At 46.0% G+C, this 23,471-nt stretch overlaps 1 protein-coding gene across 1 annotated transcript in view; it reads left to right on the top strand.

Annotated features, from left to right (window-relative positions):
• Positions 1–23,471, top strand: part of LOC126195534 (protein slit-like) — a 124,886-nt gene that overhangs the window by 88,037 nt on the left and 13,378 nt on the right. The window contains exon 6 of the mRNA XM_049934195.1: positions 1,724–2,050. Coding sequence (XP_049790152.1) covers positions 1,724–2,050 — 327 coding nt within the window. The remainder of the gene's footprint in view (positions 1–1,723; positions 2,051–23,471) is intronic.

Below are 23,471 nucleotides of genomic sequence, written 5' to 3'. Positions count from 1 at the left end.
TACAAAGTGATGCCGCACCGCACGTTTCATGAGTTATTGTGAATGATATTTCATCAGGGGAAGAAATATACGTAGAAATCTGTCCACTACAAATGGCTTTTCGCCCATGGTTACGTCTTAGGAATTTGGGCCAAATTCTTATCAAATTGTGGATAATCGTGGATTTTGTCGAACGCTGATTAAATTATCTAATAAGGTTAACAGAGAATGAATATACAGTTTTTATAGCAAGGAAAACTTCTCCTTTTTACACATATAGCTTATACTGCTAAATAAGGACTCTAGAAATGATATTCGTACACGCGGGTTAAGGTAAAAGGATAAAATTCTTCAGTGGCGTTAATACTTATGACTCACTTTTACTGAGATATAGACACAGTTACTATTTACTTCCATTGAGGTATCCCTTTTTAACGGAATTAGAGATGTCTGCACAAAGAAAATCCAGTGACAAAACTTTAGCTTTGAAGCTGTCTCTGTGGATAGGCTATTCTTCTACTTCGTGTGAGGAGCTAGGTCATCGTGTCCAAGTCTTAGTCGAGGTAGAAAGTGCGCTGTCTGGTAGACTAGACATCTGGAAATTTAGAGCGTTAACCACTTATCTCGTTGTACACCATCCGACAGAAAAGTTTTGAGGCTGATTTTTTTCCTCTCGTGTAAGGGACGCAAGTGCAGAAGCTACTGTTAACAACAGATGTGCATTCGATCAATCAATTGTGAGCAGGCTGTGGTAAGAAGTGGACATGCGACTGTAGTGTGTCAGCGCTGTTGTGTCTTAAACCCCAACGTAGCTACATCTCTAGAGTGTTCAAGTCGTTCTTCGGAACTTTTCGAAGAAGAGATAAAACTCGTCGTGCATCATTGACTTTCGAAAAAAAAACAAGACTCGTGGAAAATTTCGGCGACATGATTTAAATGCGAAAGGCGAACAGTTCTTTTCTAAAAAAAATCGTTGTGAGTGACAATACTTGGTGTGAACACTGTGAAGCTGCTACAAATAGAAAAAGCGCAGAACTGACTTGAAGGATCAGCGGTTTGACAGCATAATATGCCGGGCTCTGTAAACGTTTAGTGCATTGTACTGAAGTTGGGGGAGACATACCTCAATTGATAAATCGACCATCCTAAAACTTCTCTATCTTTTTTGTTTTGATAATCAAGTCACGAAATTTTTTGGGCTGATGGGTTAGTAAGTGCTTCATGACAAAATGTTTGTTCTAAATTTAAAACTCAGTCTCAAATTTACGTATATATCATATAGTGAAATAATGAAGACTATATTCTTTAATTTAAGAAGTTTTCGATTCTCTGCAGACTTTTTAGTGTGTCCAAAAGTCAACGACGAAGTTTAAAAATTATACCTACTTCAGGCATAGTGTAGATGTTATTCTTGATGCTTCTCCGAATTGAGAAGGACTGAACGATGGTTGGAATGCACTCATACCAAAGTTCAAATGGTTCAAATGGCTCTGAGCACTATGGGACTTAACATCTACGGTCATCAGTCCCCTAGAACTTAGAACTACTTAAACCTAACTAACCTAAGGACATCACACACATCCATGCCCGAGGCAGGATTCGAACCTGCGACCATGGCAGTCGCGCGGCTCCGGACTGAGCGCCTAGAACCGCTAGACCACCGCGGCCGGCATACCAAAGTAATTACCAGCTTCTGCACGCGTAATAGGTCAGCATAAGCAGTATATTCCCGTCGATGCCGCAGGGCCTGACGCAGCTGCGGCGGCTGGAGGTGGTGGCGGCGCCGCGGCTAGAGCGTGTGTGCGCGGGCGCACTGTCGGCCAACCTCAACTTGGAGTCGGTGACGCTGAGCAGCAACAAGAAGCTGCAGGCGCTGGAGGCGGGCGCGCTCGCCGGGCTGCCTAAGCTGCAGGAGCTGGTGCTGCGCGACAACGCGCTCGTCGCGCTGCCCGAGGCGCTCATGGCAGCGTGGCCGCAGCTGCGCCGCCTCGACCTGTCCGACAACCCGCTGCATTGCCACTGCTCGCTGCTCTGGCTGCGCGACGTGCTCGCCACCAGCAACGCCTCACAGGTAAACCTTTATATTGTTTTTCCTTTATTGTATTTCGATTCCACCGAAGGGGGCGTTCTGGCAGCAGCTTATTACGCTAAACTGCAGCCTACAGACATTTTTAAAATGTAAGGAGAAGTTAAGAAACAATAAAAGCAGGCGATAAAACGGGGACTTAAATTGTATAACGGCGGAAAATTGGGGAAAGTTAAAACATAAAGCAAAGGGGTGGCAAATCGAATAAAAATACACAGGATGCAGACAGGTAACATAGTAGACAAACAATTAAAAAACATGGCGACACACAGGTAAACATTTACCTGCCACTTTTGTACAGTCGTACGTTAATGTCCCTAACAAGTTCGTTTGCATGGTCATCATTCACAGTGAGTATCTAAGTATTGTTTGATATACCGGGTGATCAAAAAGTCAGTATAAATATGAAAACTTAATAAACCACGGAATAATGCAGATACAGAGGTAAAAATTGACACACATGCTTGGAATGACATGGGGTTTTATTAGAACCACAAAAAAAGTTCACAAAATGTCCGACTGATGGCGCTGGACAGCAAAACGTCAGTGACTGCGCATGACAATCGTGTATAAAAGGAACTGTAATGAGAGAGAGAATCAGGCGTTGTCACACACGCACGCACGCAGTTAGTGTTGAGATGTCGGAGCGAAGGGTGTGGCGGATCGCCGTCCGGCAAAGCCCGCCTTGTCGGCGGCCCCATCCGGCCCCCCAACTACGACGACTGTGGCAATGAATATGGATACGGAAATGGAATACGTCTCGGATGCACTGCAAGTTCCGCTGCCCGGTTCGGACGACGAGTCGACAGCAAGAAATGACGTTCCCGCCGCCGCCAGGACAACGAAAAGGCGCGCGACTACTGCCACAGGAACCACCCGCGCCCCTCCTAAGGGCAAAAAGGCGAAACAGACCGACGTCGCCGTCGATGACGAAGGGTTTCAACTCGTCAAACGGCCAGCCAGGAGGGCTCAACTCTCCTCAACGCCGCCGGTTCAGACGACAAACCGCCTTTGAGGAGCTCGCTGACGGTGTGGAGATGCCTGCTCAGAAGAGAGAACCCAAACCGCCGCCCATTGTGGTCCAACACAAGGAGGACTACGACGGCCTCTACAGGATGCTACTTCGCCTTGTCGGCCAAGATAACGCCATTATCAAGCCGGCTGGCGCCAACCTCTGTCAGGTCACCTTAGAAACAGCAGAAGATTACAGAAAGGTTACGGCTACGTTCGGGGAACACGAGAAGCCGTTCTACACCTACCCATCTGCAACGGACAAGACACTCCGTCTTTCGGGGCCTCCCTCGAAACTACAACATGGATCACGTCCGGCGACAACTGGAGGATATGGGCTATGGATTTGGTCTCCGGTCGATAACCCGCCTACCCTCTCGCCGCACCCGAAAGGAGATTCCGCTGGTCCTCGTGATCACCTGTGATATCCCACACAACCGCGGGCTATGGCAGGTCACGAAGATCACGGTGACACCTGTCACTACGGAAAAGCTGCGCTCGAAGAGGGGCGAACCGCAATGCTTCAACTGTCAAATGATTGGGCATGTGGCACGCTGTGTTAAGTGTGCGGGGGAGCACCCCAGTCGAGACTGCACACGGCAGCGGACAGATGGACCGCCCAAATGCGCTGGATGTGGTGGGGAACATGTGGCCTCCTACCGCGGCTGTTCCAGCTTCCGACGGGCTGCGCCACGGAGCCGTGGTCACCGACCTGCTCCATAAAGCCTCCTGCATCAGTCCGACCTGGCGTCAGTTTTGCTGCTGCTACTACCTCTGGCTCCTCACCGCAGGACTCCGTACCTGCGCCGAAGCCGACCACTGTTGCAACAGCTACCAACACCGAGATGGACCGCCGTCCATGGGCCGCAGCGCGATCATCAGAGTGGCGCTCTGCACAGCAGCAGGGTGAAGACCAGGGCCAACACGACCACTCCCAACAGGGACGACAGGTTGACGTCGTGGCGACCCCGGCTCAACACTCACGAGCTGCAACTGTCCGATCCCAGGCGGCCGATTCCAGCCAGCATGGCCGCAATGAAGCTCCTCTTGCAAGAACTTTGGGAGCTTCTCAAAGGTCTCTCGCGGCAACTCATTGCCGCTGTCAGTGCAGCCGTTCAGGCAATCTCCACCGGACCACTCGCCTCCCAGCATGGCCTGTAGTCGACGAGGCGTCACAGTCTGCGTGTGGAATGCCCAGGGCATCCGCACCCTAGATGGCGAATTTCGACAGCTGCTGCAGGACGAGGCCGTCGACATTTGCCTGGTTTCCGAGACTTTTCTCAAGCCTGGTGTCCATGTCCGGGCTGCCAACTGCGTGTGTTACCGGACCGACAGACCAAATCATGGCGGTGGCACTGCAGTCTACGTCCGGACTTCCCTGGTGCACCATCAAGTTCCCCTTCCGCAGCTACAAGCGATGGAGGCCACTGCTGTAGCTGTCGACACCTCGCATGGGCGCATCACGTTTGTTGCTGTCTACCGTCCGCCTGGCCGACAGTTACTCCTACAGGACGTTGAAGCTTTGCTGGCATTACCTGGAAAGGTCTTTGCTGGTGGTGACTTTAACGCTAAGCACACCGAATGGCATTCCCGTGTCACCAACGACCACGGACGCAAACTTCTCCGAGCGGCACAGCGGTGGAACGCCGTCATCCTCGGACCTCACGAACCCGCCCACTTTCCCAATAACGGTGGGCCTCCGGACGTGCTCGACATTGCGGTGACCAAGGGGGTGTCCTATATTATATCCGCCAGCACCCGCTCTGCCTTATCTTCGGACCACGTCTGAGTTATATTTGACATCGACGTCGATGCCCAGCCAGTGACGCAGAGAGGCATCCCAATCAGGCACACCAACTGGAACCAGTATCAGGAGCTGTTGGAAGAGGGTCTCCGTGACGCACCCGACGCAGACGATGTTGGGGTTGATGGCTGTGCCCGATTCCTCCACGACTGTACTCTACAAGCGGTGCTCCGGGCCACGCCGCGGCCGCGATCTGGCCCATCTGACCGATCCCGGCAACTACCACCGCATATCATGGAGGCGATAACTGCCAAAAACCGCCTCTTTCGTGAATGGCAGCTGACGAGCAACGCAGCGACGAAGAGGGCTCTCAACAGGATGAGGAGGGACATAAAAGTTGCCGTTGCGAACCACCGCCATCAGGAATGGTCCAACCGCCTGGTCACTCGTCGGGTTGACGATGGTACCGCCTGGAAAGCCACACAGCTCTTCCTCCGCGCCGGCGTCAGAAGATTCCGCCGTTACAAGTTGGTCGAAACATCGTCAGCAGCCCAGTGGACAAATCAAACGCCATTGCTGACGTTTTTGAACAAAATTTCCAGCCTGTCATGGACCCCATGGATCCGGATCATGTTCGCCTGGTTGCTCAACGTCTCCCGGTGTTCCTCGCTGCCCCTACGGGTGACGAACGTATCGACGAGGTGGATGCTGATGAAGTCTCCGATCAACTTCGACGGCTCAACAAACTCAAGGCAGGAGGCCCTGACCAGCTTACGAATGAAATGCTGCGACGGATGCCACCGACAGCCGCTGAACACCTGGCTCGCCTTTTCAACAGCATCCTCCGCACTGGCGGCTATCCTCAGGAGTGGAAACACGCTGAGGTCGTCCCCATCCGAAAGCCTGGGAAGGACCCTCGTCTCCCGAGTAGCTACAGGCCCATCAGTTTGCTACCAGCAGTCAGCAAAGTCTTTGGAAGGCTGTATCTCTGCCGCCTCCTGCGTCACATCAGGGAAGAACGTCTCCTACCGGACGAACAATGTGGTTTTCGCCCTGGACACGCAACAACACACCAACTGCTTCGACTCGTTGAAGAGGCCCTTGATGCCATCGAACGGCGGGAATATTTCGGAGCCATCTTCCTGCGTGTTTCACGGGCGTTCGATTCTGTATGGCATGAGGGGCTTCTCTTCAAGCTCCTGGACCTCGGTGTGCCCCTGCCGCATGTCCGTCTCTTAAAATCTTACCTCGCTTTCATGTCCGCACGGAGGACCTGTTGACGCGCCGCCGGGTCAGGGCTGGAGTTCCCCAGGGCTCCGTCCTCGGCCCTATACTGTACATCCTGTATACCGCAGACATGCCGCGAATGGACAGGGTCCACCTCGCCCTCTACGCGGATGATACGGCGATGTACACGCGCAGCATGAATGTAGCTCTGCTCCAACGACGCATGCAGGTAGCGGCTGACACACTCAGTGGGCCAGGAGGTGGCGCCTCTGCTTCAATGGGGCTAAGACGCAAGCCCTCCTCATCACCAAGAAGCATATCCCAGCCGACCTACCGCAGACAACCATCAGGGGAACCGCCGTACCTTGGGGCAATACCGCTAAGTACCTGGGTGTGACGCTGGATAGAGGGCTCACACGGAGATACCATATCGACGACATCGTCAAAAAGGTCAGGGGTAGAATGACTCAACTCTACCCCTTTCTCAATCCGACACCTGCGCTCCCGCCAGAACTGGTGTTGCGCTCTATCTTACACTTATACGCCCGCTCATCGACTACGCCGCTGTGGTTTGGGGCAATGCTGCAGCGACCCACATCGGCCGACTACAGCGCCTTGAGAAACGGATTCTACGTCTCGCATTACACCTCCCTCGGGACTTCCCGTCGGACAACCTTAACCGAATCTCCAACATCCCTACTGTTCGAGACAGGTTTCGTCAGGCTGCACGGCTCTTTTACGAGAAGAACGCGCGGTCCGAAAATCCGCTCCTTCGAGCCCTGGGCCACCGGGTGCAGCGTCTTAACGCAACCAGATGGCCCCACCAGCTTCGCAACCACTGAGTTGCCAGCACGTCCAGAACACCGTCCCAGCAGACTGACAGGACATCAAACATGAAGTCAGGCGACATCACACGCTCCGTCAGTTTGGAGGAATAGCCTTCCGGCTTAGACTCCACCGACCCACAGGGGCTCATCTATCCCCGTCAGGCAGCAGCAGCAACAGAGAATCAGATGCGCCAGCAGTCGCAGCATGTTGACGTTACCTGAAAAGGCGCTTTTAGTGAAGCTGTATTATCAGAATGGGGAATGTGCTAGTTCAGCGTTACGATCCTATCGCCATAGGAAGGGGTTTCGAACGGGTAAAGGTCTGTTGACAAATGCAGCTGTGGCGAGAATGATTCCGAAGTTCGAAGCCACGCGTTGTTTAGACGACAGACCCCGTAGTGGCCTAACGAGCACAAGGCGTAATGCTGCTGAGACAGTTCAGGAAGAAATGGAGACTGTAGCGTGTTCGTCTAAGCACGGGGATGTCAGCGCTCGTGCAGTCGCACGTCGCACCGGCATTCCATACACTACTGTTTGGTTGGCACTGAGGCGTACCCTCCGATGCTATGCGTACAAAATCCATCGGCATCATGAACTGTTACCTGGCGATTTAGTGAAGCGGAGGGCAGATGCGGTGTGGAAGATGGCGGAAGATGACGATTGGTTGAGTAACGTGTTGTGGACCGACGAAGTTCATTTCACGCTCCGAGGGTCTGTCAACGCCCACAACTGCAGAATTTGGGCTACCAAAAATCCTAGAACTGTCGTGGAAACTCCATTGCACGACGAGAAAGTCACAGTGTGGGTTGGATTAACCACATCTACCGTTATCGGGCCTTTTTTCTTCGAGGAAATGCGTGATTCTGGTTTTGTAACTGCTACCGTGACGGGTGAGAAGTACGCCGATATGTTACAGAATCGCATCATCCCCAGCCTGGCTGATAAACACCTCCTGGAATGTACGATGTTTATGCAGGATGGCGCTCCACCCCCATATTGCTAGACGCGTGAAAGATCTCTTGCGCGCGTCGGTTGGTAATGATCGTGTGCTCAGCCTCCCAGGTCCCCAGACCTCAGTCCGTGCGATTATTGGCTTTGGGGTTACCTGAAGTCGCAAGTGTATCGTGATCGACCGACATCTCTAGGGATGCTGAAAGACAACATCCGACGCCAATGCCTCACCATAACTCCGAACATGCTTTACAGTGCTGTTGACAACATTATTCATCGACTACTGCTATTTTTGAGGAATGATGGTGGTCATGTTGAGCATTTCCTGTAAAGAACATCATCTTTGTTTTGTCTTACTTTGTTATGCTAATTATTGCTATTCTGATCAGATGAAGCGCCATGTGTCGGACATTTTTTGAAATTTTGTATTTTTTTGGTTCTAATAAAACCCCATGTCATACCTAGCATGTGTGTCAATTTGTACCTCTCTATCTACATCATTCCGTGATTTATTGTTTTCAAATTTATACTGACTTTTTGATCACCCGGTATTTAAACGCCTTTTCATTGCTGCAGTTATTTCATTTTTTCCACATGGATCTTACCCTTTGTATTAAGGCATCTTCAGTGGATTTAATGCGGAATAATACAGTGTTTTGTACGTGATACTAATAGATTATAAAGCAGTTCATTTCATATTTTTACCCACATAAAGTCATACTTACTGTTTTTGCTTTTTCCACCAGAAGGAGGCGTTCCCCCTCATCTACTAATAGGTTGGATGTCGAACTGTCACTTCACTTATAAAGGATCAACAAATTACACACCATGATCTTCTTTGTTCCATAGATGTCATATTTTGTAAGCTAAGTGCTGTGGAACACCGTAGCGTCTTGCACTAAATGCAATTTTTCCTCATGAGAACTGTGAGTGAATTCTGTATTAACTGTGTATTGTCTTGGTGGCTCCTTTCTTACTTCTATATGTAAATGTTGCCAACCTAGCAAAGTACATAATGGAAACCTAACGACTATTAGCTCCTGCTTTTTGAAACAGTAATTTCAACATATGTCTTGCGGGCTTAAAGTGTTGGGTTTTAAGTGAGTTTTCTGAAATTTACGATGGGTTTCACCAGGATGCCTGAATTGTGGATTTTTGATAGGCAAAGGAGGGCTGGAGTTGCGCGATTATTCTGAATCAGTTTCGTTTTTGCTGTGTTATCCGGTATGCTGTCTACATTTTTTTGCATTTTTTTGTCTGGAATCTGTTTGTTAAGTCTGATTTTAATTTGATAGAATTATTTCATAAAATGAGTTGTTATGTTTTATCAATTAATTACCATTGTCCATAAGTAATACTGTGTTCCCATAGAATGCTTTTGAAGTAACGATAGAGTCAACGTGAAGCTTCGTACAAGGTGTACTGAGTTCTGTAGATACTGAGTTTATATTGTTTCTGTATTGTTGTATTTTATGAACACTCGTTAGGTTTGCATCATGTCATTTACTAGGTTGGTGGCACTTGTACAAGCAAGGAATGAGACATCAAGTGAAAACACGGTTACAACAGAAATTACTCTCAGTTTTCATAAGTAAAAGTGCCAGAGTAATTGTCGTGTTCCACAGCAGTTACCTTGTGAAATTTAAAAACTACAAAAAAAAAAAAAAAATGAGTGGTGCTGATGTTGTGTAAATGAACTGACAGTGGAAATTGTAGCTTATGACCAGATGAAAGGAAAGCATATTTTTGCTGGAAAAACGAATAACTGTAAATAGTAATGTACTTCCGTAAAAACTGTGATATGAACTGGTTTCTAATTTATAAGTATATGCGATAAAAACAGAAGTGTATTATTCTAGATTAAATTTGCTGAAGATGCCTTAATGCAAAAAGTGTAATGAAAACAAATAAAATAGATTGCAGCAAGAAAAAGGAATTTGAATTTATAAAGCGAATGTTAATGTCCCTGCTCCAAGAACTCTTTGCAAGGAGAATCCCTTAAAAAAGCTATACGTAAGAAGCTCCAAGAGTTATCGATAAGATAAACCTTTCATCACTATGAATTTCGTTCCACAGTTCATCTTTTTTATTCATTTTATTTCTTGATTTATTTAACCTGAAAATATTCGAGTTCCGCGCGATCTGAGGCGCCTTGCCACGGTTCGCGCGGCTGCCCCCTGTCGGAAGTTCGAGTCCTCCCTCGCCCCTGGGTGTCCTTAGCGTAAGTTAGTTTAAATTAGATTAAGTAGTGTGTAAGCCTAGGGACCGATGACTTCAGCTGTTTGGTCTCATAGGTACGTACAAAAAAAAAACAAAAAAAAAAAAAACACAAAGATTCAAACCATCAGCCCCGCTCTTACATCTAACCACGCAGTCTACGTACTTTAGATTTATTTACGATAAGCATGATGTAATTTGTAGTTAACATACAATAATGTACAATTTTGATAATTATTATAGTGCAGAAAAATAGAAAATTAACACATTCTACATCCGGTCACTAGTGTAATAATAGATGCCAACTGCAGGAAGGTATTTTCAAGCTATGAGGGCTAGCAGCAATGGATGCGGGAGGAGGAGTGGAAAGAGGAGAAAAACGGGACGTGCTAAAATGCAATTAATTAAGATGTAGGGAAAGGAGGGTAAGTGTCTGACTGAGAAAGAAACGAGTGATAAGCGGAAATAGGAGAAATAGGGAGCATCTGCTTTGCTATTAGACAGAGGGAAAACTACTCAAATACGTTGATACTGGGGAAGAATTATGAGGGCGTCAGGAGAATTATTTCAGCTTCTTAGAAAAGCTACAGGGGATTTAAATGTGCGCAGACGCAGTGCAGCCCACTCCAGAAGTGGATGTCACAACAGATGAGGCATTCGCGAATGTTTTTGTTCTGTGACGCCTTTATTCGATTATGAAAAGATGACAGGTAGTTAACCTCTGATGCAACGTATTGGGGTGCACATTCACTGGGGAGCCGATGAAATAGACCTAAACATAAAGTGTGGTATTCCTGTAACACGTCCGGTCGCAACCACCCTGATGTAGCGTGTGAAGCACACACATGATGTAGCTGGGATGTTCCATACGTAAGATACACAAATATTCAAGGTTACTTTTAATCGCTTGAAGTTCTCATTACTCGCGCCGTTTTCGATTACATTGCGATAGTGGACGTTCACTAGAGCGAGTAACCGTAAAAGTTTACGTTTGAACTGCTGTCAAAACACTTCCCGAAATATTATAAGGGCAGAGAGGCAAGAGAAATTCATCTACGAGTGGCGATAGTATTTTCTTTCTACACTAATGGCCATTAAAATTGCTACACCACGAAGATGACGTGCTACAGAGGCGAAATTTAACCGACAGGAAGAAGATGCTGCGATATGCAAATGATTAGGTTTCAGAGCATTCACACAAAGTTGGCGCCGGTGGCGACACCTACAACGTGCTGACATGAGGAAAGTTTCCAGCCGATTTCTTATACACAAACAGCAGTTGACCGGCGTTGCCTGGTGAAACGTTGTTGTGATGCCTCGTGTAAGGAGCGGAAATGCGTACCATCACGTTTCCGACTTTGATAAAGGTCGGATTCTAGCCTATCGCGATTGCAGTTTATCGTATCGCGCTAGTGCTGCACGCGTTAGTCGAGATCCAATGACTGTTAGCAGAATATGGAATCGGTGGGTTCAGGCGGGTAATACGGTCCGGTATGCTGGATCCCAACGGCCTCATATCACTAGCAGTTGAGATTACAGGCATCTTATCCGCACGGCTGTAACGGATCGTGCAGCCACATCTCGATCCCTGAGTCAACAGATGGGGACATTTGCAAGATAACAACCATCTGCACGAACAGTTCGACGACGTTTGCAGCAGCATGGACTATCAGCTCGGAGACCATCATGGCTGCGGTTACCCTTGACGCTGCATCACAGACAGGAGCGCCTACGATGGTGTACTCAACGACGAACCTGAGTGCACGAATGGCAAAACGTCATTTTTTCGGATGAATTCAGGTTCTGTTTACAGCTTCATGATGGCCGCATTCGTGTTTGGCGACATCGTGGTGAACTCACATTGGAAGCGTCATCGCCATGCTGGCGTATCACCCGGCGTGATTGTATGGGGTGCCATTGGTTACTCGTCTCGGTCACCTCTTGTTCGCATTGACGGCACTTTGAACAGTGGATGTTACATTTCCGATGTGTTACGGCCCGTGGCTCTACCTTAATTCGATCCGGCGAAATCCTACATTTCAGCAGGATAATGCACGAACCCATGTTGCAGGTCCTGTACGGGCCATTCTGGATACAGAAAATGTTAGGCTGCTGCCCTGGCCAGCACATTCTCCAGATCTCTCACCAACTGAAAACGTCTGGTCAATGGTGGCTGAGCAACTGGCTCGTCACAATACGCCAGTCACTACTCTCGATGAGCTGTGGTATCGTGTTGAACCTGCATGGGCAGCTGTACCGGTACACGCCATCCAGGCTGTGTTTGACTCAATGCCCAGGCCTATCAAGGCCGTTATTACGGCCAGAGGTGGTTGTTCTGGGTACTGATTTCTCATGATCTATGCACCCAAATTGCGTGAAAATGTAATCACATGTAAGTTCAAGTATAATATATTTGCCCAATGACTACCAGTTTATCATCTGCATTTATGCTTGGTGTAGCAATTTTAATGGCTAGTAGTGTAGTTGACTTGCAACGCAATGGAATGTCGTCGAAAGATAGGAAGTAATTATTCTTGAAATTCAGAACTGATTAATTTGTAATGATATACTAAAATTACTTAGGACTTCTTCGCATTTAGCTAATGTCCCAGGTTCTGAGTCCATCTTACCACTTAATACAGGTTATTATTTTCGTGGATGATTGCAGTTTTATCATTTTGGATTTTTAAGCTGTGTGAATTTGCTTTTAACAAATAACTTTGAATTAAAGGGGGTCCGCCTTCTTGCAAGTACACAGTTATTGCCTTATTTTAACATTCAAACATGTTTCACTACAATTGTGGAAGTCTTAGTGGATTTCTTCCGTGTTATTTTTCCTGAAATATATACATACAGATTTTATGTTCGTTAGGAATACTTCATATGACAAATCTTGTTGTTTAAATTACGCATGTACTTCACCTATTGTTACATTGTGTGTGACCTGTGGCTGCCAAGAGAAATCGGCCACAGATCTTTTTTTTTTAAAAAAAATGGTTCAAATGGCTCTGAGCACTATGGGACTTAACATCTGAGGTCATCAGTCCCCTAGACGTAGGGCTACTGAAACCTAACTAACCTAAGGACAGCACACACATCCATGCCCGAGGCAGGATTCGTACCAGCAACCGTAGCAGCAGCTCGGTTCCGACTAAAGCGCCTAGTACCGCTCGGCCACAACAGCCTGTGCCACAGATCTAAATCTACATACAGGGATGTTAGGGCATCGTTTAGAATACAACTTTTAAAACTTCATGTTATCCTAAAATTGTGGTATACGTCCGTTTTTAGGCTTACCACTGCTGTATTCCACTTCTTCTGAGTTGGGGATGGTTTTTATTTGCTTGATAGACGTGTTTCTTGTTATTCCTTGGGTATTTGCGATGGCGTGTGGACATCGGAAAAACTTTGTTACTCTTTAATATTGACGTCTACATGTCTGACACTTAGGTAATGCTGAAGATGTCGACTTATAAATGACAGCTGTTGGAGGAGAAGTGCATAACATTATTCAAACTAGTCTCTGTCGTACCGTTTTTAATGTGTCGTAAAAAACTGCGTTACTGAAGCTGCCAGGGATTTATACTGAGATGAAAAAAGTCATGGGACGCCTCCTAATATTGTGTCGGACCTCATTTTGCCCGGCGTATTGCATCAGTTTGACGTGGCATGGACAATTTACTGAAAGTCATTTGCCTAAATACTGAGCCACGCTACTTCTATAGCCGTCCGTAACTGCGAAGGTATTGCCAGTGCAGAATTTTGTGTGACATCTTGACTACGTCCCATAAACGTTTGATAGGTGGCCAAATCATTTGCTCGAATTATGCAGAATGTTCTGCAGACCAGTCGCGAACAGCTGTCGTCTGGTGACAGGGCGCACTATCAATCATAAAAATTCCATCGTTGTTTGGGAACAAGAAGTCCACGAATGACTGCAAATTATCTCCAGGTAACCGAACATAACCATTTCCAGTCAATGATCGGTTCAGCTTGACCATTCCGTGTAAACGTAACCTCTACAGTTAAGGAGCCACTACCAGCATACGCAGTGGCTTGTTGACAACATGGGTCCGTGGCTGCGTCGGGTCTGCGCGACCCTCGAACCTTATCATCAACTCTTACCAACTGAAATCGGAACTCATCTGACCGGGCCACTGTTTTCCAGTCAACTAGGGTCCAATCCATAAGCCTAAGGGAGGCTATGGAGGCAATGTCGTGCTGTTAGCAAAGACACTCGCGTCAGTAGTCTGCTGCGATAGCGCATTAACGCCAGATTTCTACGCACTGTCCTAACAGATACGTTCGCCGTATGTCCCTCTGCGATTTCTGCATTCATTCACTCAGTGTTTCATGTCTCTTAGCACTGGCAAATTTACGCAAACGCCGCTGCTCTCAGTCTTTATGGGTCTCGGAATACTGAATTCCCTAACGATTTCCGAAATGGAATCTCCCATACGTCTAGCCCCTACAACCATTCCGTGCTGAAAATCTGTTAACTCCCGTCGTACAGCCATAATCATGTCAGAAACCTTTTCACAAGAATCACCTGAGTGCAAATGACAGCTCAGATCATAAGCCACCCTTTTATATCAAGTGGTTATAATTAAACTTTCCCTTTCTAACACATCATAAGACGAAAACTAATCACCGTATGAAGACCAACTTGGTAGCGTTAATGTCAAGGACATGGTGGAGAGAAATAGTGCAGAATCAATTCAATGGAAACCCTTTTAATGTGCTGCTACCGGACATCATACCGTTACGTACTGGTACCATTAATCCTACAAAAGGGACTCTGTATGGCGCCCATCAGTGTCCAGAAGAGTCTGAAAGCGCAGGATTGCCTTCTGGACATTCGGCCGATAGTTTCCAAATGTGTTTCGGAGAAGCATGTGAACTTTACGAGAAATGTGTGGTGGGGCCCCATCTAGCGTGAACACTGTTGAGTTCAGTGTGCTTCTCTCTTGTAGGGTGGGATTGATATGTTGGAGAAGCATATCGCAGTAACGCTGGCCAGTCACACTGAACGTCTTTGGTGCTTGAGTGCCAACTTGTTAAAAAAAGAATGGGCCAATGATGAACCTAGCTGGGGTGAAGCCACACCATACGGTGGCCTGTTCACCATACAGAGGAACTTTATGCACAGTGAGTGGAGGTGAAGATCCCCACACTCGGCAATTTTGCGTGTTCACCTCACCCGACAGAGAAAAATGAGCTTCGTCTGTTCATGGGATGGTCCAGGGTCAGCCCTCGTCAACTTCAATATTTGCGAGAAAGTGGAAAACGAAGTCAACACATCGTTGTGCGTCCTGTGGTGCAAGATGCTGTATGATATACATCTTGTACGGATACCATTTGCGAATGATTTGAAGTACCTTCCATACAGTGGACCACTGGATGTTCAATTGTCGTGACACAACACACGACCTACCTGACGATCGGGAATTGTGTGCAGCGTTGTCTGCCATACATAGCAACGGTGTTTCCATCAATCTTCTGTGGTGCAACCGGTCGTCGGCCTCTTCCCAGAGCCACGCCCAATTCTTCAGTTGATTCTAACTTCTTCATCATGCTCCTCACACTAGGTGGAGAAAGAGGACTCTTCCGTAATCCATTCAGCAGGCAATATTCTCGTAAAGCAGCTGCAGCATTACTGTCGTTTTGATAACGGAACTTCACCAATAATACCCTGCTCCTTTCGTGCAAGCTCATGTTGACTAGTCAACAAGTGCCCTTCGACTATGTTAGGTGTGTGAAACTATGAATTACGATGACTGATCACGGCACCTAGTGGCCATTGTTGGAACTGAAGGGTCGCGCTGTGACGCATGGAAATCATGCATCCCATACTCTGGACCTTAATGCTACCAAATTCGGAACTCGTACGGTAATTAGTTTTCGTCTTATAATGGGTTAAATAGGGAAAGTTTAATTATGACCACACGGTACGTTGTGTACGTGATACTGCCACCGTCTGTGTGTATGAATATCTTTATTCCATGACTTTTGTCATTCAGTGCAGTTCTAACGCTTCAGTAACAACGTTAAAATAGGTGGTGATTGTTACCTGATGATGTTCGCTTGGTCGAAACTGGTAGTCAATAAGGATTTCTTTCTGCAATACCTCTTGGAGTTCTTTAAATATTTTTTTCTTCGACTATTGACGAGCAATGATGCACTACTTGCACAAATTATACTAAATGTTTGTATTACAACATTTGTTAATTCTTTATTTATTATAATAATTTTGTGGGCAAGGTCATGATAAGACCCTCGTAAAGTGACGTGTAAGTTCGATCATAGATGGAATTGTTCTTTCTGACAACGAGGGGCGTTCTCACATTTACTTTATATTCCGCCTAGCTCTGAAATAGTTTCTTCAGATATTTTCGGAACGAAATCGGCAGATGTGAAGGTTCTTACGGGTGTATGCTGTTGTTGCTTATGGTATTATAGCGTCTTTCTTGTTGACACTGTATGTAAATGCTCTGGTAGATGTTGTCAGTTGCTCAGTGGGGGTTTTCGCATCATTTATTTTTGTCTACAAAAAGGCTGAAACGCCAGAAGAAAGACCGTAGCGAAATCCAGGAAAACCTGCATCGACGAGTGGTGCGAATACAGATGGGTGACCCTAAACACGAATAAATGTGATGTATTACGCACAAGAAATGTGATGTATTACGCACAAGTAGGCGAAGAGATCGTTTACTGTTCGATTAAACTTTTGGCGATAACTCACTGGAAATAATAACAAACGCACAATGCCTTGGACTAACTGTCCCCAACGAGCTAAAGTCTGACGATCTCATAAAGCTGGTGGTAGAAGACTCCTGGCTGATTCATTTGAACAATCTTCAAGAAATGTATGTGATCCATGAAAGAATTAACTCACGGAATGGGCGTTGTCCGATGTTTCAGAATTGCTCATAAGCCTTGGCCCCTTCGCAGGTTGGATTGGTAGAAGAAATAAAGAAGAGCCCTGAAAGAGCAACACATTGCGTCACGGTTTCGTTTAGTCACCATTACAGAAATGCTCAACAAACTCCAGTGGCAGGCGCTAGAAGAAAATGGTTCAAATGGCTCTAAGCACTATGGGACTTAACATCTGAGGTCATCAGTCCCCTAGACGTGGAACTACTTAAACCTAACTAAAATAAGGACATCACACGCATCCATGACCGCGGCGGGATTCGAACCTGCTACCGTTGCAGCAGCGCGGTTCCGGACTGAAGCGCCTATAGCCGCTCGGCCACAGCGGCCGGCCCGCTAGAAGAGAAGAGGTCTGCTTCATGCAGAGTTAAAATTCAAAAAGCATACGTTGCAAAAATAATCAGGCATCATATCACCTCCTCCTCCATATGTATTCTGTAACGACGATGGCTGAAGGAGCCGAGAAGTATGAGCTCATATGAAGTCTTACCGACAGCAGCCACACAACCAGCACATTATTCTTCATGGAACAGGGGAGGTGTTGATCTCATCTACATCTACATCATACTCCGTAAGCCACCCAGTGGTGTGTGGGGGAGGGTACTTTTGGTACCACTATCTGATCCCTCCAACCGTGTTCCACTCGCGAATAGCGCTTGGGAAGAGTGATTGTCGGTAAGCTTCTATCAGTATAGAATTTCTCGAATTTTCTCCTCGTTGTCAATATGCGAGATGTATGTGGGAGAAAGTAATACGTTGTCCGACTCCTGAAAAGTGCTGTCCCGAAATTTCAATAGTAAATCTCTCCGTGATGCACAACGCCTCTCTTGTAAGGTCATCCAGTGGAGTTTGTTTAGCATCTCCGTAACGCTCTCTCGCCAGCTAAACGATCCCATGACGAAACGCGCAGCTCCTCGTTGGATCTTCTCTATCTCCTCTATCAGTATTATTTGATAGGGATCCCAGATAGGTGAACAACACTCAGAATCGGGCGAACAAGCTCCTTATAAGCCACTTCTTTCGTGGATGAGTTACATTTCCTAAGATTCTTCCGATGAATCTGAGTTTGGTGTCTGCTTTTCCCACTATCTGTTTTATATGGTCTTTCCACTTAAGGTCGCTCTGGACAGTTACGCCTGGATATTTACGGTAGACTATCTCTAGCTGTTTGTCATCAATACTGTAGCTATACAGTAGTGGATTTCTTTTCCTTTGTATGCGCAATATGTTACATTTATTTACGTTCAGGGTTAACTGCCAGAGCCTGCTCCATTCATCAGTTCTCTGAAGGTCGTTCTGAACATTCCTACTATCTTCTGACGTTGCTACTTTGGTATAGACAATTGCATCACCTGCAAATAGCCTTGAAGAGCATCCGACGCTTCCTGCTAGATGATTTATATATATATTGTATACGGTCCTAACACACTTCCCTGTGGTACTCCGGATATTATCTTTACAACTGTCAATTTAGTTCCGTTAAGAGCGACGTCTTGAGTTCTATCTTCAAGGAAGTCTAACAGGTAGTTCGCGGAGTATATATGTACATGGAGATTTAATTGGAGAACCTTCCCTGCGGTACTATTTGAGAAATTAGTTTCATGATGTTTCCCACGTCTCTTGTACTTGCGAGACGTGAGTAATTATTTACAACTTCGTCACCGTTGGTCTGAGCCGTAATGCTATTTTAATATACCTATAACAATTCCAGACTTTAAGAAGAGGACTGTAAATTGGCTACTGCCTGGTGTCTACGCTTAAATAGCCAACTTAATACGTTGTGTCTTAGGAAACTGGAAGTGCGAGTGTTAAGTAACTAAATGATATAATACTGACCATATTACATACACAAAAGAGGACACTGCTTAGCTAATGTCTCTGCAAACGTCAATATATGTGGCAGGTTCAGTGTTCTATGCATGTTCTGAGTTTAGATTAATTCTGGCGATTCCCACAGCACATGGCAATTTTCGCGATTGATGGTGTACAAAGATGCTTATTGATATCTGAAACTGGGTTCCATGGTGCATCCGATTCCCTATAGCAATAACGTGTTTGTCCGTAATATGAACAATACTGTATTAGTTTGAAAGAGACACTGTGTTATCTGTTCTTGTATTACATAATATTGACTGGACTTTTGTAGCACATGATAGGCAAGGAATTAACGTAGCATGTGAAACACTGCTCTATTTCCTTTTGTCTACTCCGGGTACGCAGTGATTTCTTCGTAACAGTTGCAAAGATAAGAAAAAAATTGTCCTGTGTAGAACAAACAGCAGAAAACAGGCAGAAAATTGCGAAAAGGATTTCCTAGCGAGATTCCAAGATGAGGCATGTTAAGATCAACATTCCATTTGCTATGGACGCCAAAGTATCGAACAGTGGCTAAGGTTTCACTTTAGCAAAACAGATCCTCGCGATCAGCGATACGCGCAAGGGTGAGAAAAACGCTACTTGCCGCGTGGTGGGGTGAGACGCGAGTTGAAGAAGGGCGAGAAGAGGGGTGGGGGCGGGGGTTGGAGAGAGGGGGGGTGGGGGCTTGGCTCAGCATTCATGCGCGCTTCGGGGAGCTTGCAGGCTGGGAAGATTCGGGGCGGCTCGTCGAACGGATAGGAACCAAGTTTGCGCCACGCAACTTGGTTTCCCTTCTCGTGGCCTCCCTCTTCTTCGACCACCAACTGCTGGTTTTTTATGTTACAAACTTTGCTGCGTTCCAAACTTAGGATGTCTCCCGTAAAGCGCACCGATAGAATGTTGCTTGCTAGCGAAGGCGGGATTTCGCTGCCGTTTCTTTGTGGCCTCCCCTGTCACGAATATTCCTGAGAATTCACAACCCCTTTCTTTCCTTTTTTTCGTCGAGTGCAAGAGACACCTAAGGAGTTGTGACTCTTGGGTTAGAAACCTCTCGACATCAGGTGGACTATCGTTGCCTCATAAGCTATTATAATGTATTAGAGTTCATGTGAAACGAAAACAACGCCCTGATGTTTATTTGAGTTTAGACCTACACAGGGGACCAAAAATAAAAAAGAGACATGTAAAATTTCTGTAATAGCGGAAAGAGAGAGACATAACGAAAGGGACTGACACCACCTATCAGATTATAAATCGGGGACCATTTTCGCAGCGAATATCAAGTCGCGAATTTGTGTTCCGTCGTCATTATATTAGATTGGTTTGATGCTGCTCACCATCTCCTTATCTTAAGATAATCTATCCATCTCTACAAATTTTCTGCAGCCAATGTTCTCAACAGTTTGCTTTGTACAAAGGTTGGACAAAAACGTGGAAACAACGCGATAAATACGTGTTTGAACGTAACTAAAGATGCTTGAAAAAAAAATGGCTCTGAGCACTATGGGACTTAACTTCTGAGGTCATCACTCCCCTAGAACTTAGAACTACTTAAACCTAACCTAAGGACATCACACACATCCATGCACGAGGCAAGATTTGAACCTGCGACCGCAGCGGTCGCGCGGTTCCAGTCTGTAGCGCTTAGAACCGCTCGGCCACCCCGGCCGGCAGATGCTTGCAAAGTCTACAGGTTGCGTTGTTGTATTTCACCACGAGCAGCACCTGTGCAATGTCTTCAGTACATTGCAAGTGTCAGTCGTTGACAAAACTGTGCGCTGTGCGCCTTTGAATGCTTTATGTCATAGCTGAGTGAATTCGAACTTGGGACACGTTGTTGGTGCTCGTATGGTGTATGCTTCAGTAAGCACGGCAGCCGAATTGTTTGATGTTTCAAGAGGCAAAAATGTTCAAATATGTGTGAATTCCTAAGGGACCAAACTGCTGAGGTCAACGGTTCCTAGACTTACACACTACTTAAACTAACTGATGCTAATGAAACTTCCCCTTAGAAACATTTATAAATGATTGTGCCGATAAACCCCTTACGTTATTTGATTTTCAAACAGCTGAGCAAAACTGAACGTACTCAGACATTTCTCTCTTTACTTATTCTGATCATCACTAAACTGACACACAGTATTTTTAGCGCAACGCAATCTGACTTTCAATAATCCCTACAAAAAATGGCCCTGACTAATAATAACCTATACCTTTCATGAATCACTTACCTCACAAAAATCTTCGTTACTCGAACTACTGCAATACAGCGAGCGCTAATACTGCCAGCTAAATAAAAGATTCTAACTACTGAAGGCACTAAATACTGACAGGCATAGTTAGCAAATGAAAGATTTTGATAGAGAACAAACAATGTATTTACCTTAATAGTGTTCAAATGTCATTATATATATATATATATATATATATATATATATATATATATATATTACAAATTTACTCTCTCTAATGGACACACGTCCAGATCATCCGCTCTGAAAACTCCGCCATCTCATTCCCCACATTTTCCATTGCTGGCGGAAAACCTCCAACTGCGCAACGCTACGCGCTGTTCACATCCCACTGCCCAACACTACAATAGCGTCTATTCCAACAATGCCAATCATCCACAGACTTCACACAGCACGGTCAGTGATTTTCATACAGAGCGCTACGTGGCGTTACCAGCATAAAAACCTAAACAGCTTGCTCACACTAAGAACAACACACACACACACACACACACACACACACACACACACACACACACACCCTTGGAGGACTCGAACCTCCGGCGGTAGGGGACGCGCAATCCGTGACGTGGCGCCTCAAACCGCCAGTCATTTAGTCAGATCAGTCTTGTTTCATACATCTGGCCGAGTTTAAGTCCCGAGAATGAAATATGCTGCAAGTTCGATCCTCATTTGGGCAGCTATGTGGTTGTATTCTATGAGCTCCATGATTAATCTCCAGGGTCTGACTGTTACCTAGGATTACTTGACATTTTAGCTCAGGACCACGCCATGGTACAATGTATGTCCCCAGTGATGATGCTTTGTTCCGGTAAGACAACGTCCCCGTTCGCACAACTCGCATGGTCCAGAATTGGTTTTGTGACCTCAAGGATAAACAAGGATGAACTGTCAAATGTCCACTGTCCACCACAGTTACAAGATGTCAATATTATTGAGGCTTTGCGGTCTACTTCAGAGACATGGGTGCACGATCGCAAACCACTCCTATAATCGTTACATTAACTTGCCACTATTTTGGAGGAAGAATATTGCAAGATTTCCTTGAAAATAATACTGGACCTGCATTTATGTATTCCAAGACGACTGAAAGCGTTTTGAATGCCATCGGTTTTCCTATAACATATTAGGCACAGAAATGTCTTGCGTTTTAGGTTTTTTGATGGTTTTGCCCATCCCATGTCTGTCATAGACTGATTCCTCCTGTAATAATCATTCTAAAGTCAATTAACTTGTTACTGAGTGATTTTGCACAGTTCCTACTACCTACCCTTACATTGAGTATCTAACTTCCCTAGTACTGGAAGTTCTTTGCAGATTAAGGCTTGTCCGCAGCTCGTGGTCTAGGGGGCTAGCGTTGCTACCTCTCGATCACGGGGTCCCGGGTTCGACTCCCGGCCGGGTTGGGGATTTTCTCAGCACGGGGACTGGGTGTTTGTGTTGTCCTCGTCATTTCATCATCAACATCATTTGTGATTGTGGATAGATTTGACTGTGTAATAAAATTGGACTGTGTGAAATTGGGACTTCGTACGGGCGCTGATGACCGCTCAGTTGAGCGCCCCACAAACCAAACATCATCATCAGATTACGGCTTTTTGCCGGAGTTGGAAACTATCCCGGAACGTTGCAGCTTTTAGTTAATGGTCGTATCCACTGAGCTATCCAGACACTGCCCGGAATTCGCTCTCGCAGGTATATATCCACCAGTACCTCTCTCCTATCACCGTAACTCTCCTTCTCACATTGGCGGACGAGCGTTCGAATGAATCTTTCATTCAGCGGTGTAGTGTGCGCTATTTCGAAACTTACTGGAAAATTAAAACTGCTTTGGACGGAGACGGCGAGGGGGCTCGTGAGTCATGCCTAGAGTGCTCGGTCAATAAGAGCATTGCCCGACAGTTGTAAGGTTCTGACTTGACGTTCGAGAAACAGTTGTGACCTGCCGGGAAAGTACAGAATAACACAAACCGCTCTTCAAAGCGTATGGTTCTTTCTGTTAACAATCCACTAGGCTGTGCAAAAACAGACTTTCACATGCTGCGTCACATGCGTTATGAAGGAACCGAAACCGGTCATATGAATAAAAAAAATTTTGCAATCAAGACGGATTATAAGTAACATTATACAATCATTGATTGCTGCTATCCCATCAGATATTACGTCTGTTTTTGCAAATTTTTTTTTGTGTGAAAGTTGCTGGATTTGGACGGGTTACTCCTGTAACTGATATAACAGATCTGAAGATGGTTCTGAATGAACCGAAACTGCTCATATGAATAAAAAAAATTTGCAATCAAGACGGATTATAAGTAACATTACCACTAGGCTGTGATTGAGAGAGTGGTCCGCAATACTCTTTCTCCATGGAGTCTACTCCCACAGTG

Source organism: Schistocerca nitens, chromosome 1 (genome assembly GCF_023898315.1).
Source record: "Schistocerca nitens isolate TAMUIC-IGC-003100 chromosome 1, iqSchNite1.1, whole genome shotgun sequence".
Lineage (NCBI taxonomy): Eukaryota > Metazoa > Arthropoda > Insecta > Orthoptera > Acrididae > Schistocerca > Schistocerca nitens.
This window is presented reverse-complemented; position numbering and strand designations above follow the sequence as displayed.